The 18,358-nt window shown below is 41.6% G+C and overlaps 1 protein-coding gene across 1 annotated transcript in view; it reads right to left on the bottom strand.

Annotated features, from left to right (window-relative positions):
* Positions 1-757: 757 nt before the first annotated feature.
* The window catches only part of SEMA6B (semaphorin 6B), a 229,896-nt gene continuing 212,295 nt past the window's right edge, over positions 758-18,358 (bottom strand). Inside the window, exons 16-17 of the mRNA XM_073686360.1 lie at positions 6,292-6,350; positions 758-5,182 (exon numbers count right to left, since the gene is read on the bottom strand). Coding sequence (XP_073542461.1) covers positions 4,089-5,182; positions 6,292-6,350 — 1,153 coding nt within the window. The 3' untranslated portion in view covers positions 758-4,088. The remainder of the gene's footprint in view (positions 5,183-6,291; positions 6,351-18,358) is intronic.

The following is an 18,358-nucleotide window of genomic DNA, read 5'->3' as shown; positions in this document are numbered from 1 at the left end:
ACATGCATGTAAACAGTTAAGGGCAGTTGGTAAACTTGCTGACAGAGTCCCTTTAAAGTTAAAGATGATGATAATTTGATTTGAAATAGAACCAAGTCAATTTGTGTCTTTGTATGATCTATGGGTCCAGAGGCCTAAAAGTTTGCCTACATATACAAACTTTCAGTGTACCAGTTGCACCTTCAATGTATATAGAATGATTTCTTCTCTACTCACTTTAACCATAAAGAACTCATTGTTTTTGTCCTCTACTAATGCCTTAGCTTACAGTATCAGATCACGCTTAGCCTAATTTACAGTCCATAGGGCATAGTTCATTGACTGCCACTTTGTTACAATTATTTTAGGTTTGGGCAGTTGCATGGCATGACATTTTCAGAAGGCGTAGATGGAAGAAACTGTAGTAAGTAACTGCATCGCTGCCCCCTGTGACGTCCTGTTTCAGGAGGGGTGATAGATGCTCCCAGGGAAATGAGTGCAGCCCCGGCTTCCTGTGACATCATGTCTGAGACTCCTCCCTATTTATCTTAACCCAAAATGTGTTTTTTTACTATACTTCCTGTGACGTTTCATTTGAGAGAAGTGTAGGATATTGTGTAATAAAGCTAATTACAAAAGTGGTTAGGGTGTAAAGATAAATATTTAGAAAGGACATTTTAGGTACTGATCCACCCCTTAAACTCAGTGCAATATATTGAAGAAGAATAGCTAAATACAATTTGATAAACAATATCGACAAATGAAATGCAGGAAAAAATTTTTTTGTAACATAACAAGTTTATTTACCATATTAATTATAAAAAAAATAGGTTCAAATGATAGCTTTATGTTGCACAAACAAAACTTTAATTCAGAGTAGGCAGAATGAACATACAAAATTTCCACCTCGGAGGTTTTATCATCTATGATGAAATATAGTTGAAATTACACATAAAGCAGCACAATAGTGAAAAACAGGTCATGTCATTCTATTTTTGGAATCCAAAATGAATTAAGATTTATTGCTTTTTCTCACTCTTATCAATATACAACTTTTGTTACATTAAAACCTAACCAGGTCATTTTATTACAAGTAGCTATAGTGGCAAGATTAATATTTCAAAGTAATTCAGATTTGCAGGGGTATACTTTTATGTATGCGCTTCATATGTTACATATCACACTATAGGTGAGCAGCTGAATATCAACACTGCTAAAATTGTACATGTACTATATGAGTTAAAAATAATAGAATTCTATACATGTCTATACAAATTAAAAAACATGATATTTTAGGTCTTGCAAAGTTGACATTTTTCATTTCTTTTTAATTGGTAAAAAGGTCATATTTACAGGCATTCTTTTAAAAAGCTGAATTTTTATGTAAATACAACTTTGCTCAATCATGAAAATTTATGCAACTCCCTATTATACTAATTTCTTGCCTTTTGCAAAAAAAAATACTGTCAGCGAATGGCTTACATTTAGAGATGGTAAACCTGCCCTTATCATGTATAGCTCAAAATGGCATGTTCAGGGGTTTGCTTCATGTGAAAAAAACTCTGATCTTTGTCATATGGGAAGAGAGCTTTCATGTAATAATTCAGCTGAATGATCAGTATATTTTCAAGATAGATTCTCTGCTTCTGAATGGAAACATGTTTCTGTGCTCTAGAGGTCTCCATTCAAAGGAGGCCACCTGCAGCATCTTTTAGCCGCTGAAGCCACTGCCATTCGCTGACTGCCGGATGGTCCTTAGAGAAAATATTGCCCAGATGGGACAATCCCTTTATCCTTATTTATAGAAAAAAAAAGTGATCCCACATAATGTCCTCTGCTCAGAGTACTTATGTTCTAGAAGCTTTTTAGGTAAAACTACGTATTCTAAGTCATGGTTAACATTCTTTCTCAAAGACTTATGCTGGTTATATACTTGAAACAGCCTTCTGGAGATCGTTTTTTTAACCCCTTAACGACCTTGGGTCTTTCTGTTTTTGTGTTTTCATTTTTTGCTCCCCTTCTTCCCAGAGCCAGAACTTTTTTTAATTTTCATTCAATATGGCCATGTGAGGGCTTATTTTTTGCGGGACGAATTGTACTTTTAAATGCCATCACTGGTTTTACCATATCGTGTGCTGGAAAACGGGAAAAAAAATCCAAGTGCGGTGAAATTGCAAAAAAAATGCAATTCCACAGTTGTTTTTTGGGTCCTTTTTTTACCACGTTCACTGATTGCTAAAACTGACCTGCCATAATTATTCTCCAGGTCATTACAAGTTCGTAGACACCTAACAAGTATAGGTTCATTTTTATTTAAGCAGTGAAAAAAAAATCCAAAGTTTGCTAAAAAAAAAAAAAAGGACACCATTTTCCGAGACCCGTAGCGCCTCCATTTTTCGCGATCTGGGGCCTGGTGAGGGCTTATTTTTTGTGCGCTGAGCTGTTGTTTTTATTGATATCATTTTGGGGTAGATACGATGTTTTGATTGCCCGTTATTGCATTTTATTGCAATGTTGCAGCGACCAAAAAAACATAATTCTGGCGTTGAGAATTTTTTTCTCGTTACGCCGTTTACCGATTGGATTAATTCTTCTTTTATATTGATAGATCGGGCAATTCTGAACGCGGCGATACCAAATATGTGTATGTGGTTTTTTTATATTATTATTTTATTTTGAATGGGGCGAAAGGGGGGTGATTTAAACTTTTATATTTTTAAAAACATTTTTTTTACAGTTTCTGCATGCTTCAATAGTCTCCATAGGAGACTAGAAGCAGCAACTGTCTGATTGCTTCTACTGCATAGAGGCGATGAGCAGATCGCTTGTATGCAGCAGAAATGCTCACTTGCTATGAGCGCTGACCACTAGGTGGCGCTCAAAGCAATTGAGACATGACAACCACAGGCGTCTGCTGCAGACCCTGGGTTGTCATGCCCACCCATTGGTGACTCGCGATCAGGTGACAGGGTCACCGATGGGCTGGGCTTAGGACGCGCTTCCCGGAAGCGCAAGTTAAATGCCGCTGTCAGAGATTGACAGCGGCATTTAACTGGTTAACAGCCGTGGGTGGATCGCGATTCTACCCGCGGCTGTTGCGGGCACATGCCAGCTGTAAGAATCAGCTGACATGTGCCCGGTTCAGTGCGGACTCAGCGCTGTAACTGGGCCCAATTTTATCTCTAAGTATTTTGAAACACAACATCCTTAATTTTTCTTTTTACAAAATCCACCATCTGGGGAAAGTCATGAGGCCATCATATATATGAGAGCTTAGATTAATCCTCACAGGCAGAGGGAAAAAGATAACTTTTATCTAATGTTTATGGATAGTATTAGGGTCTGTTCATATTTCACTTTTTCAGGAGTATTTCCTGGTGTATACCCCCAACAGAAGACTAGTATATCCTTTTTGGAGCCTATGGATACATTTGTGTCAGGGTCTTTCCCAGCACAAATGCAGAACAAAAATATGAATATACCCTAACTTTGCCAGCAACATAATAACGACATAATAAATATGTGGGATGTTGTTCACCATGCCATAAGAAAGCTTTGTCTATGTTTTCACCAGCACAGCTACAGCTAGTCTGTGATACGACCAGTGTTTTTTTTTTTTAATCAATTGATCAGGAAATTAATCACCTGACCGCTGTGTAGAAGAATGCTTTCCTGGTACTTATGAACACACATTAAACCCATTCCTAATTCACACACATCCATGCATAAATTGTTGGTTTACTACTCTGAACTCGTCAACATAATACTTTAAAAAATTGTTCATAAAATATTGATCTGTACATATTGTGCTTCGCTGATGAGGGAATATAGGTTTCCCATTAATACAGATGCTCTGTTAACGGCACCTGAAAAAAATCGGTAAGATAGTGTTCATTATCATACATAGCCTAAATGCAATTTTTCCCCCCAGCAGAGTATTTCCAAAGCTTCAAAGGAACAGTCATTGGAGATTTCGATTATTGACTTGGGGGTTCACAGTTTTTAATGCTAAGTTTAACTTTTTGTACTGCATTACTAATAAAGCCTACAATTTTTGTGGACTCTTGAAATCAGATTCTAATAGCCAATGTATCATTTCATGATAGAATCTATTGAGATTTGGATGTATGTGGCATTCCAAATTGCAACATCACCTTGAAATCTGAGCCAGGAGTTAAGCTCTGAGATGTTCGAGGATAAATGTACATCGTATCAGTGGGCCTTCGCCAGTTGTCCTCACAGTTAAAAGTCAGCTCTCTCTTCAGATGTAAGGATAACTGGGGAGTGCTGCCTCGGTAAGGTCTTTGACAAAAATTCTCACTTGTAGAAGCAGAAACTACACGTCTATGTTTTCTGCCAGAACAAAGGCAGGGTAATTCTGCATGCACATAATGTGGGCCAGGTCCTAGTGATGAGTGATGATGCATTTTCTCTCCATAAGGAGTTAAATATTCCTGTATGCACTTAGACAAGAAGTTTGGGCTGCTCCTGTTTTGAGGTAAATAGTGATTCTCATCCACAGGTACAGGTAGAGTGCAAGACTCTTTCACGTGAGGTGAAAGGTAACAACAAGTGTCTTCTCCATGATGGTTTACAATTCGAACGCTTTCTTCATGTTGGGACAAATATTGAGACTCATCTTCCTTAAGAGGTAAATAGTGGGACTCTTCCTTATTTAATGGTGCATAATGGGAGTCCTCTTTTTTGGGGCAGAAAAACCGGGAGTCCTTGGATTCGTATTCATATTGACTATCTGTGGGTAAATTAGAAGATGATAGGTGCATGTCATGGTGCAATAAACTGGCGGATGAATTTTGCAATGAGTAATTAATGTATTCTTGGGAATGAATGATTCTCTTGTGCTGTTCAGGTGTCTGTTCAGGGGTTGGTGGAATACCGCTGTGATCCTTACTGTGTCCAGGATTCCAGCCATGTTGTTTTATCGAGGTGAAGACAGGGTCACGATCTGGGTGGCCTAAGTCTCTACTTCTACTCACACTTTTCACAGAATTGTCCACCATGAGGCTACTGTTCTTCTCTTTTTGTCTGCACCTCAGTTTCCTGCTCTGTTGAGAGCTCAACAAGCACACCCCTAGACCTGACAATAGCGCGCCCACAACAAATGCTGCCACAGTGGAAACAACCAGCATGTTGACAGATACTTCAACACCTCTGTGTTCCATAAAGCTCTGTGTGAATAAACCTGTTGGAAAAAAACAAGTGTAAATATTAATTAGGTCAAACATAAATTTGTAAGCCAATATTTCATGCATGCTTATGGCATAGATGAGATTCATATGTACATCCAGAGGATGGCACAGGTCCCGGAGTTGTTCGGCAAGTGGGAGCTGTAACATCTTTGTATCTCTAATCCAGGCCCACTTTGTCTCATTCTTTTCCATAAAACATAACTAGTAAAACATATTTGTGGTTCGAGTGCTATCCGATAAGAAAAAAGGCCGCACTCAGACCAATGTTATTCAATGCCCGATTGAATAACATTGGTTGGAGATAAGTGATTTTTTTCACTAACTGAATCTGCATGCGAAAAAAAACTGCACCATGCACGATTTTCCTCCAAAAATCAGATGAGACTCACCCATACAAGTCTATGGGTGTAAGAAAAAAAAATTGGATGCTATACAGAGATATATATGTATAGCATCCAAGTTTTCACAGATACATTACACTTCTGTAAATGGTCCTGTAAATAATTAATAGATGCGGTTTTAAAAAAAACATATTGCATACGGACTGCACATGGATGACAAGTGAGAAAAAAAATTGTCCCAATTTTCTGGATGCAATGCACGATTTTTTATACTGTCATTTGACACTAGCCAAAATAATGATCAATTTGTATCTTTGGGCCTAGTTAACTTGATACTATTTTTTAGATGTATATATTGGTTTTGCACATATGTATGTGACCCCTAGTAATACTGGTATGGTGCATAGAGAAATATATGCACCATACCATCATATGGGCAGTCCAGAATTGTTTAAAGGCATAGTAATCTTAGTGTATGTAAACTTTTGATTTTGCAGTAAGTAATAAAAATGCCTTAAAACATTCTCTCTCTCTCATTATTCTGCCATTTGGCAAATATTAAAATTTATGGTAATCCTAATTGACCTAAAACGGGAAAGGTTTATTCTGATTTCATGTCAGATATTGAGAAAAACATGCATATGTGTCTTTTTATATAGTGTACGTAAACTTCTGGTTTCAACTGTATATTGTGTATAAAATGGAAATAACTCTTTAAGGCTTAAATTAGGTGACTTTCCTCAGAGGTCAATTAAACTCACCATCACAGTTTCCAAGTTGAGATGTTTGCTCTCCGCCGAGGTCTTGCTCGTGATGAGCCCTGGAAAACATTCATGTTAGTTAAAGCATTGAGACCTATGGGATAATACACTAATATGAATGCTTATATACAGTTATATGAAAAAGTTTGGGCACCCCTATTAATCTTAAGCTTAATGTTTTATAAAAATTGGTGTTTTTGAAACAGCTATTTCAGTTTGATATATGTAATAACTGTTGGACACAGTAATGTTTCTGCCTTGAAATGAGGTTTATTGTACTAACAGAAAATGTGCAATCTGCATTCAAACAAAATTTGACAGGTGCATAAGTATGGGCACCTCACCAGAAAAGTGACATTAATATTTAGTAGATCCTCCTTTTGCAAAACTAACAGCCTCTAGTCGCTTCCTGTAGCTTTTAATGATTTCCTGGATCCTGGATGAAGGTATTTTTGACCATTCCTCTTTACAAAACAATTCCAGTTCAGTTAAGTTTGATGGTTGCCGAGCATGGACAGCCCTCTTCAAATGATCCCACAGATGTTCAATGATATTCAGGTCTGGGGACTGGGATGGCCATTCCAGAACATTGTAATTGTTCCTCTGCATGAATGCCTGAGCAGATTTGGAGCGGTGTTTTGGATCATTGTCTTGTGTAAGATCCATCCCCTGCGTAACTTCAACTTTGTCACTGATTCTTGAACATTATTGTCAAGAATCTGCTGATACTGAGTGGAATCCATGCGTCCCTCAACTTTAACAAGATTCCCGGTGCCGGCATTGGCCACACAGCCCCAAAGCATGATGGAACCTCCACCAAATTTTACTGTGGGTAGCAAGTGTTTTTCTTGGAATGCTGTGTTTTTTTGCCGCCATGCATAACGCCTTTTTGTATGACCAAACAACTCAATCTTGGTTTCATCAGTCCACAGGACCTTCTTCCAAAAAGAAATTGTCTTCTCCAAATGTGCTTTTGCATGCCTCAGCCGACTCTGTTTGTGGCGTACTTGCAGAAACAGCTTCTTTCGCATCACTCTCCCATACAGCTTCTCCTTGTGCAAAGTGCGTTGTATAGTTGACCGATGCACAGTGACACCATCTGCAGCAAGTTGATGCTGCAGCTCTCTGGAGGTGGTCTGAGGATTGTCCTTGACTGATCTCACCATTCTTCTTCTCTGCCTTTCTGATGTTTTTCTTGGCCTGCCACTTCTGGCCTTAACAAGAACTGTCCCTGTGTTCTTCCATTTCCTTACTATGTTCCTCACAGTGGAAACTGACAGGTTAAATCTCTGAGACAGCTTTTTGTATCCTTCCCCTGAACAACTATGTTGAATAATCTTTGTTTTCAGATCATTTGACAGTTGTTTTGAGGAGCTCATGATGCCACTCTTCAGAGGAGATTCAAACAGGAGAACAACTTGCAAGTGGCCACTTTAAGTAGCTTTTCTCATGATTGCATACACCTGGCTATGAAGTTCAAAGCTCAATGAGGTTACAAAACCAAAAAAAGTGCTTTAGTAAGTCAGTAAAAAGTAGGTAGGAGTATTTAAAACAAGAAAATGATAAGGGTGCCCATACTTATGCACCTGTCAAATTTTGTTTGAATGCAGATTGCACATTTTCTGTTAGTACAATATACCTCATTTCAAGGCAGAAACATTACTGTGTCCAACAGTTATTACATATATCAAACTGAAATAGCTGTTACAAAAACACCAATTTTTATAAAACATTAAGCTTAAGATTAATAGGGGTGCCCAAACTTTTTCATATAACTGTATTCTTCAAACACCTAGCAGTTTAGTACTAAATAATTACTGTACTAAGGCTATATTCACATCTGTGCCATAAGCTTTGTCAGAAGTCTTTGTCACAGTTTCTGTCAAATTTCAGAGGAAGAATAGGACAAAGCTATTGATGGACACCACGATGGAACCCATTTAACTGCATTATAAATCAATGGGGGCTCTTCACCACTGTTTATGTCATGTGGTGGATCCAACAAAGTGTCTTGGTTTCTGTTCAGTAGATAGATGTGAACAGAGTCTGAACTGCTAAACAGAAATACTTCAGAGTAGAGATGAGCGAACATGTTCGGAAAACGTTCACTTTTTTCAAATTCGGCATGAACATTGCACATTTGGATTTGTGATCGGACATCCGAGCGTTTTTACTGAAAATCAGCCCAATTCGGCAAAAGTGCGGTAAATGATAGCTTTTCCACTACTGTATTTTTTAGGACTTTGGCTAGGATAGTGGTGCTGTATGATGAGTGGGGGGACGTGTTTGATGAAGGGAGGGGGCGAGGAGAGGTCAGAGTAGCGGCGTGCTGTTAATCTTATTTTTTTTTCTTAATGTGTGCAGATTCCGGCAAGCCAATCAGGGCACAGGAACCATCCACACATCCAGACCCAAGGTCTTGTGCCACTAGCTGCTTAAGTCACATGTCCCTCTCCATATAAAGAGCAGACATGTTGTTTTAGCGCCATTTTGTCAGTGTAACAGCGCAGAGAGGCTGCTCCTGACTCTTCTCCTGGATACTGAGAGATTGAGATAGTTAGCTATTTGGTTGCTTCTAAGTCAGATAATTTAAATAGATAGGATCCTGTTTGGCTGGGAAATCGACCTTCCAGCAGATCAATCGGTTTTGCTATTAGTGTGGTCCAAACAGAGACAGAAGGCCACATTTCAGTATAGAACTCTGTTATGCTGATATAGTGCTCCATGCAGGAGAACACCTTTGGAGCTCTAATTTTTTCTGTTTCTGTTCCTACTGTGCTACATCAAGCAGGCCACAGCTTGAAATTCTTTTGCTCTGAGATTCAGTTGTATACAGGGCTCGTCCACAGTAAAAAATCTATTTTTTTCTGTTTCTACCGTGATACATACAACAGGCCACATCTCAGCTTGTAATTTTTTGTGCAGAGATTCAGCTGTTTCCAGGGCTCCACAGTAAAAAAAATCTAATTTCTTCTGTTACTAATGTGATACATACAGCAGGACACATCAGAGCTTGTAATTTTTCGGCGTATATATTCTACTGTATCTAGGCCTCATCCATAATAAAAAATCTAATTTCTTCTGTTACTAATGTGATACAGCAGGACACATCTGAGCTTGTAATTTTTCAGCACATATATTCTACAGTATCCAGGCCTCATCCATAGTAAAAAAATCTAATTTCTTCTGTTACTAAAGTGATAGATAAAGCAGGCCACATCTCAGCTTCTAATTATTTTGCACTGAGATTCTGCTGTATTCAGGGCTCCACAGGAAAAAAATCAAATTTTTATGTTGCTTATAGCGTGCTTCAACCATACTATCTGAGCAACATGAGTGGGAAAAAGCAACGTCGCGGTGGAAGGGGAAATAGGCTTGGTGTTCAAGGTGTATATGGGGTAGGGGGTAATGTTAGTGAAAGACCTAGTGAACCAACACTGTCATGTCCTATTCAAAGACAACTGACAACTTTTGTTACTGGATGGGCTACTCCACTCCCTTTCTTTGGCATACTTTCAGCAGTATGCCTAGTAGATGAGGGCCAGAAAAAGCATGTGCTCCAGTGGATGGCAAGTGCTGCATCAAGTGGCCTTTCCTCCTTGATCTCAACATCACACACAGTACAGTCCTCAGAGGTGGCACCCCAATTGTTTCCCCCCTCGTCACAACTCTCCAACCGGCCATCTGACTGTAGGGAACCACAGATGGGCGAGTCTGCAGAGCTGTTCATACATTCTATGCTATGGGCATCAGAGGTCTGCTCCAAAGATTCACAGATTCAAGAGGAGGAAAGCATCTGCACCGATGTACAAAATTTTTTTCTGTTGGATCCGGGGCAGGATGAAGTAGGGTCCGAGCAGAATCCTGACCCTCGTCACCAGATCTTAACCCTCGTGGGGAGTTGATCCTGATGAGACTCAGATATCTGAGGTGCACAAGGAGTGTACTGTGCTGTCAGGGAAGGAAGAGGAGGAGGGTGACTCTTAGGGCGGGGAATGAGAGAACAGAGAGGATGATGATGAGGTTGTATATCCCACTTGGTGTGAACCCAGAGCCACGCAGCTGAGTAGGTCAACAGAGGAGGTGGAAGAGGAGGAAGACGAGGAGGTTACGTTGCGGCTTCCCGCACAGACGCGGAATGATGCAACCATGACAAGCACTGCATCATCAGCCACAACTCTGGCTGTGGCCAGCAGCAGTCGCGGGTCTGCAGTGCGCCACGCCAGCATGTCGCCGACAACATCAAGCATTCCTTGACTAAATCTATGTCTGCCAGAGTGCATTTTACCACAGACTCTGGACGAGTAAGCATGGACAGGGGCGTTACATCTCACTGACTGGGCACTGGGTGACTCTGGTGGCAGGCGGGGAAGGGGCTGCTCCACAAGTCTTGGAATTCCTAAGGCTTGCGGGACAAACCTCTGTATCTAACACTTCCTCCACTGCTTTTGCCTCCTCCATCTCCTCTAGGGCCACCACCTGCACCCTCAACCTCTGACTTAACTAGACACGCGTTCCAACAGTGCAGAATCCCCACCACCTACATACTGCGCAGCCAGGGCTCACCGCAATCAGGCAGTGTTAAAATTAATATGCCTTGGAGATCGCAGTCATACAGCTCAAGAGTTGTGGACAGCTATCCAGGCTGAATTTGCGCAATGGCTGTCTCCACTGAACCTGGAGCCAGGGAAGGCCTTGTGCAATAACAGTGCAAACCTGGTAGCGGCCCTACACCAGGGCAACCTCACACATGTGCCTTGCATGGCTCACGTCCTCAACCTGGTGGTACAGCAATTTGTCCGCCAGTAACCCGGACTGGATGTGCTTCTGCAGAAAGCACAGTCACTGTGTGCTCACTTACGCCGTTTGCACAGAGGTCTTTGGTCATACCGGTTAACCGGTTGATACGCGATGTGCTGACAAGGTGGAATTCCACTCTGCACATGTTGCAGCGACTGTGGCAGCCCTGACGCAGTATCTCATGTCATATAGCCTGGGCCAACACAGTACGGACGTGGTGCAAATCATGTTTGCGGAGTGGGTACAGATTAAGGACCTCTGCACCCTTCAGCACAGTTCTGAAATGGCTACTACGATGGTTAGCGCTGACGATGCCATCATCAGCATCACTATTCTGGTCATCTACATGACTATTCTGGTCATCTACATGCTGGAGTACACTTTGAATAGTCTGCGGGAAGAGGTGGTGGTCCCAGAGGAAGAGGAGTAAGCAGAGGGGGATGCGGAAGGGATAACAATGTCTCTTAGTTCCACACTGTCGTCACCCAGGTGGGTGCCAACACCCTGTATTACAGTGATCGAGGGGGGCTCATGTTACCAGACAAACTGTTAGTGAAGGTGCAGGAGCCAAGGAACAAATGGAGGAGGATGAGGAGAAAGAGGTGATGGGCGAGCAACAGTCAGGAGATGAAAAGGATAATGATCCCTTCTCTGTTGTCCGTGGTTGGTGGGAGGGGACGGAGGAAACAAGCATCAGTGTTACCCAGTCACCAACACACCATGGGCTTGGACCTCATGGAAGAGCCCAAAACATGAGCACCTTCTTGCTGCACTATCTGCAACATGATCCCCATATTGTTAAGATTTGAAATAGTGCTGACTACTGGATTGCCACTTTGTTAGATCCACGGTACAAGAGTAAATTTTGCCAGATGCTTCCTGCCCTGGAAAAGGACGCCTGTGCTGGAGTAACGAAACACACTTTTACACAACCTAAGGAGAGGTTTTCCCAAAGACAGCAGTGAGGCACACAGTGTGCATCGCAGCTCTGGTGTCACGCCAGGTGTGGGAAAGACTTAGTGCAACACAGAGGGAAGAGGGAAAGGGAGCCCAGACACTAGGGAAAGGGGGAAGTGGAGACCTCCTAGACTGGTCTAGTTTCACCCTATCTCAACTACCGTCCCTATATTGCCTCTTCAGCAATCACTGCACGCATGCCTCGCCCTGTCTTTCCTTGGCATATGGCTAAGGCTAGGGATGGGAGGAGATAAGCACTAGTCGATCTCCACTAAACTCTTTAGACAACAAGGGTAGACAAACAGGGGAAGAATGCTTAGCTTTAGAAGACTCCAGACAAATGCGAACTCGGCCTCAAGCTCCAGAGAGGACGAAGTACTGCTCTTGCTAAGCCTTCACAAGTAGAAATGAATATAGCCGGCACCTCCCTCTCAGACACACCAGGTATATATACACCCAGGCCAGGGAGCTAATTACCAGATGGAGGTAGCCTCTAGGTCCTAGAGACAGCCTCTCGTCTAAGAAGATGTCTGTAATGCCAAATGTAGAGATCTCCTGCAACCAACTGCAGAGTGACTGTTTGTCACCTCTGATACACCCATGACATCTGGACTTCCAACCCAAGGAACATCAATTCATCAACACAAAAACATTAGCAGCAGTGTAAGTGGCAGAAGCTATTTCTGTGAGTCGTTTCACACATTTTTTAGCCCAGCTCGTGCACCAGCACAACAGAGTACAAGTCTGACATGTGGTGAACAACTGGAGAGGATGGTGCAGGAGTATCTAGAGCTCAGTATCAATACCATCAGGGAGGGTTTGGACCATTTTACATTTTGGTCTTTGGACAGCTCGCCTGTCACGTCGTGGAGGTTTTATAATGCCGGCAGACAGCGTTCTTTCAGAATGTGTCTTCAGTGCTGCTGGTGGTGTCGTGACAGATAAGCGCATCCAGCTGTCCCCTGAAAGTGTAGACTACCTAACTTTCATAAAGATGAACAAGTCATGGATCTCCAAGGACTTTTGCACCCCAATTGCTAACTGTGCAGACTAGGCGATGGTGTATTTTTTAGTGTGCTGCATTGGTCTTGCGTGTTTGCAGTCTGTGATATCTTTGTCGTGGCTTCTGTGCCTGCTGCTGCTGATGTCTGCCCCTAATTTTTTGAAATGTGGAGACTCCTGATTGGGTCTCCATCTGGTGGGTTGGCTGTAGTGGAAGGGTGTCGGTCCACCATTATACTAGTTCTACTCTGGTGAAATTGATGCTCCTAATTTGAGCTGTTTTGGCTACTTTAGGGCCCTTTTGAAGGTGTTGTGTATGTGTTTGGTTTTGCCTTCCATTGTATCCAATGGGGTTTGAATAAGTTCGACGAACCGTTTGACAAATTGTTCAGCGAACAACGGGAAGTTTGCTGGTCTGAAACTAATCAAACCTTTAAAGGTTCGCTCATCTCTACTTCAGAGTAATTATAACATTACAATAGTGAACGTGTGGTAAAACAAAAAGACCCAGACAGACTCTGCATCATCCATGCTAAAGAAAAACGTGGCAGAAAAGTTATGCATTTTGCATGAATTTTGCATTTTATTTGTTTCATTTTATTGACAGCAAGATCTTAAGTTTGTGTTAAAGCGTAACTTTGCAGGAAAAGCTTTCATGTCTTCAAGAGGAAAAACACTATTCCTGCTCATTATATGACTTCTGACTTGAATTTTTTACCATTTTTTCCTCTGATTGCTCTCTCTCTACTGTTCAGTTATCTGTAAGCTAGTGGGTAGTGACTAGCTGCTATGATTTCTACCATACACAGTATAAAGAAAAAGGAATTCCTGATATCTTTTCTTATGACAACATGCACCAGCAATGAGCTATGTAGCAGTGAATCCAGCACTAAAGTAAGGCATATTTTGGAATTCTATTGAAATATGTAACTGGCATGGGTGCTCGCAAATGCTAAAAGGACTTGCAAAGGCATCTAATATTAATCACCTGTCATAAGGATAGGATATCAACCTGGCACCCTCACCAAACAGATGCTACTAGCTTTGGTGGCAGCCACATGTAACACTGAACGAAAATGAACTGGACAGCTTGGTTCAATGTGTGGTGATCACTTTTTCAATACGCCAATTCAGTTGTTGAATAGTAGCTGAACTGCAGTATTCGGCAGCGGCTGATACAGATTAAATAAAGTTGTGCAGCGCAGCTCAGTTCATTGCTTATATTCATATATTCATATTCATTGCTTATATTTCATCCTATAGCATTTTTACAGGATGAAAATGGAGAAATGGTAAGAGAGGATGTTGAGAAGGCCGAACTTTTTAATTCCTATTTTGCATCTGTTTTCTCTCAGAAAGAAAATGTAACATCAACTGATCTTCACTGTCCTTTTAAAGGAATAGAGGAATCCAAGTTATCTGTAAACAGAAAGATTGTGAGGGAATATTTAGCTAACATAAATGAGTTCAAGTCTCCAGGTCCAGATGAATTACACCCCAGAGTACTGAAGGAGATCGTAGAAGAAATTTTAGAACCACTCTCCATAATCTTTGAAAATTCTTGGAGAACAGGAGAAGTCCCAGAAGACTGGAGAAGAGCAAATGTTGTTCCTATCTTCAAAAAGGGGAAGAAGGTGGACCCAGGGAACTATAGGCCGGTGAGTCTGACTTCTATACCAGGAAAGATCTTTGAACAAATTATTAAACAACATGTATGTAAGTACATGGATAAGAATGAAGTGATTAACCAGAGTCAGCATGGGTTTGTAACTAACAAGTCATGTCAGACTAACTTAATTTCCTTCTATGACAGAATCACTGACTGGGTGGATCAGGGAAATGCTGTAGATATAGTATATCTTGACTTCAGCAAAGCATTTGACAAAGTATCTCACACCATCCTTATTGAAAAAATGACCAAGTATGCAATGGACCAGGCAACTGTTAGGTGGATTCATAACTGGCTTAGTGATCGGACTCAAAGGGTGGTTGTAAATGGCTTCACATCCAGCTAGATGAATGTCTCAAGTGGGGTACCACAGGGCTCCGTCCTGGGACCTGTATTGTTCAACATCTTTATCAATGATTTAGATGAAGGAATTGAGGGTAAACTGATTAAATTTGCTGATGACACAAAGCTAGGAAGGATAGCTAATACTAGAGAAGAGAGAGAGAGGATTCAAAAAGACCTAAATAAACTGGAGCAGTGGGCAGCAACCAACAGAATGGTTTTTAACAGGGAAAAATGCAAAGTACTACATCTGGGCAATAAAAATGAAAAAAGCATATACAGAATGGGAGGAATAGAGCTAAGCAACAGTACATGTGAAAAAGACTTAGGTATACTAATAGATCATAGACTGAACATGAGTCAACAGTGTGATGCAGCAGCAAAAAAGGCAAATACAATTCTGGGATGTATTAACAGAAGCATACAGTCTAGATCACGTGAAGTCATTATCGGTCTTTACTCCTCTTTGGTCAGACCTCATCTGGAATACTGTGTACAGTTTTGGGCACCACATTTTAAAAAAGACATAGACAAACTGGAGCAAGTTCAGAGAAGAGCGACCAGAATGGTGACTGGTCTGCAAACCATGTCCTATAAGGAACGGTTGCAGGATTTGGGAATGTTTAGCTTGCAAAAAAGAAGACTGAGAGGAGACTTAATAGCTGTCTACAAATATGTCAAGGGCTGTCACATTGTAGAAGGATCATCTTTATTCTCATTTGCACAAGGAAAGACTAGAAGCAATGGGATGAAACTAAATGGGAGGAGACACAGATTAGATATTAGAAAAAACTTTTTGACAGTTAGGGTGATTAATGAGTGGAACAGGCTGCCACGAGAGGTGGTGAGTTCCCCTTCAATGGACGTCTTAAAACAGAGGCTGGACAGACATCTGTCTGAGATGATCTAGTGAATCCTGCTTTGAGCAGGGGGTTGGACCAGATGACCCAGGAGGTCCCTTCCAACTCTACCATTCTATGATTCTATGATTCATCTACTGCCTGAGCTAATAATAGCTAATCATTGGGAGTGTTATTCTTCGAACTCCTGGGTGTCAAATTCATGCTGCGTTTTCCGTAGAGTTTCATAGAACATTTGTTTGACCCATGAAACTAAAGTAAGATTAATAATATAACTTTCATTACAAAATCTTCAGTTTTACTCAAATTAGTTGATGGATAAATGAATACATCCTACATCAAAATTATCTACATCTAGTATTGTTTATAACCTCCATGAATTTTAAGGACCGCACCACGACTTCTATGCATGGAATGAAGATGTTGGCAACATACTGCAACATCTAGCTTTTTCCATTCTTCAAGAATGACCTCTGTTAGAACATGGATGGAGAGTGATGCTCAATTTGTCTCTTCAGAATTCCCAATAGGTGTTTCGGTTGGGTTCACAACAGGAGACATACTTGCCACTGAATCACTTCCACCCTGTTTTCTTTAGAAATGCAACAGTGGCCTTCGATGTATGTTTTGGATCATTGTCATGTTGGAAAAGTGCATGTCTTCCAAAAGCATGGAGTTATGGTAGCATCTTCTATTTCAATATAGAGCAGTACATCTATGAATTCATGATACCATCATTGATATATAGCTCCCCAACACCAGGAGAACTCATGCAGCACTACATAAGGTCACTGCCATCACCATGTTTCACTGTAGGCACCATGAATTTAGAAAAAAATGCACAACTACCAAGGGCATGGAGTGATTGTAGCATCTTCTCTTTCAATATAGAGCAGTACACCTGTGAATTCATGATAACAACAGTGAAATGTAGCTCCCTTACAGTAGCAGTACTCATGCACACCCACATAAGGATACTGCCACCACTATATCTCACTGTAGGCACCATGCATTTTTCTAAATTCATTTTTCTAAATGCATGGTTCATACGGTTAAACATGGTGGTGTGCAATTTATGCCAAAAACGTATACCGTATAGGCCTTGCACCACATTTGTAATGCATTTTAGACACTAACTGCACCTCATGTGGCAAGCGGCATAACTTAGCAATTAAAGGTATTGCTTCACATGAAAGTGGATGTTTAATTATGAACCAAAGCTTTGGTGCAGGATTTCGGTGCGAAGTAAGTCAACACAAGCGTCTAAAAAATGCATCAAATTTATCATCTGGTATAAGCCACTGTGATAAATTTGGCACATTTTAACAGTCTTAGCTAATTTTTAGACGCTGTAAATTTGGACAAGATACCAAGGCATACTTGAACATTAGGAGAGTGTGCCTAGCAAGAATCTTGAGTGCCCAGACTCACTAGCCAGATTTCCTTTTAATTTCAAAGATGACTTTGAAAACACAGCAAGGTTGCTATACTTGAAAATCTGGGGGTTAGTTGAAATCAAATTATCAGCATGATGTGCTAAACTTCCACTCCCATCCTATTCTTGGGCCTAATGATGACTTACATTAATACTGTAAATTGACTGGATTGTGCCTTCTATGACCCATGGGCAATGTAACTAAATTACAGAACCCCAACCACACACTCAGCATTACACCACTCCAGTTCTGAAGGGGGCCTAAAGCACCATAGTGCTGCCCCGGGCCTGAATGGAGGAGTTGGGGGAACCAAAGTTAGGGGGAACCACGTAGTGGGTGAGGGTGGAGGAAGCATTTACTTAAGCACTATACTAGAATTCTATATAACTGGAGGCCATTTTAATAACAAGGTCTTTGGTCGTGGGTCTTTGGGATGGCAAGTCGGTACAAGGCTGCAGCCGGCTGAGGGTCCACGGTCCCCGGTCTCAGGCCTCGAGACGGGGGGTCGGGGCAGAGTTATAACCGGCTCTGTCCCCGGTCAGAGTCCAAGCAAGAAGGCCCAGGAGGGGAGCAGAGGAGATAGGCTCCAGCTCCACAGGCGAAAGGATCTCAGGGGGTGCGGACGGAGTTGAGTCGCCACCTGCATAGCTTATTCTGGCCCAGCCAGAGAGACCCTGCCGCAAGAGGGGGTACCGGTCCCCGATTATCTGACTTTGCACTTCACGTCTCTGTTGGAAAAGTCCGGAGGCTTATGTGGATCCCAGGAGGATACGGACGGAGCGTAGTCGCCACCTGTATGCCCTAATCTGAGTTTATCCAGAGGGACCCGGCCTTACACTACGTTCTCACCACAAGTCACCAAAAAGGGCACCCAGTCCGTCCGGGAACTACACGTTACCCACAAGGGACATCGCAGTACCCATACGGGACTCAGTGGGGGACACAAGGCAGGAGAAGTTGAACAAGAGAGGAACACACTAGAGCGGGTTCCTGACAAGCGC

The sequence above is a fragment of the Phyllobates terribilis genome, unplaced genomic scaffold (genome assembly GCF_046119375.1).
Source record: "Phyllobates terribilis strain yellow unplaced genomic scaffold, ASM4611937v1 Scaffold_1__5_contigs__length_1240528914, whole genome shotgun sequence".
Taxonomy (NCBI): Eukaryota; Metazoa; Chordata; class Amphibia; order Anura; family Dendrobatidae; genus Phyllobates; species Phyllobates terribilis.
This window is presented reverse-complemented; position numbering and strand designations above follow the sequence as displayed.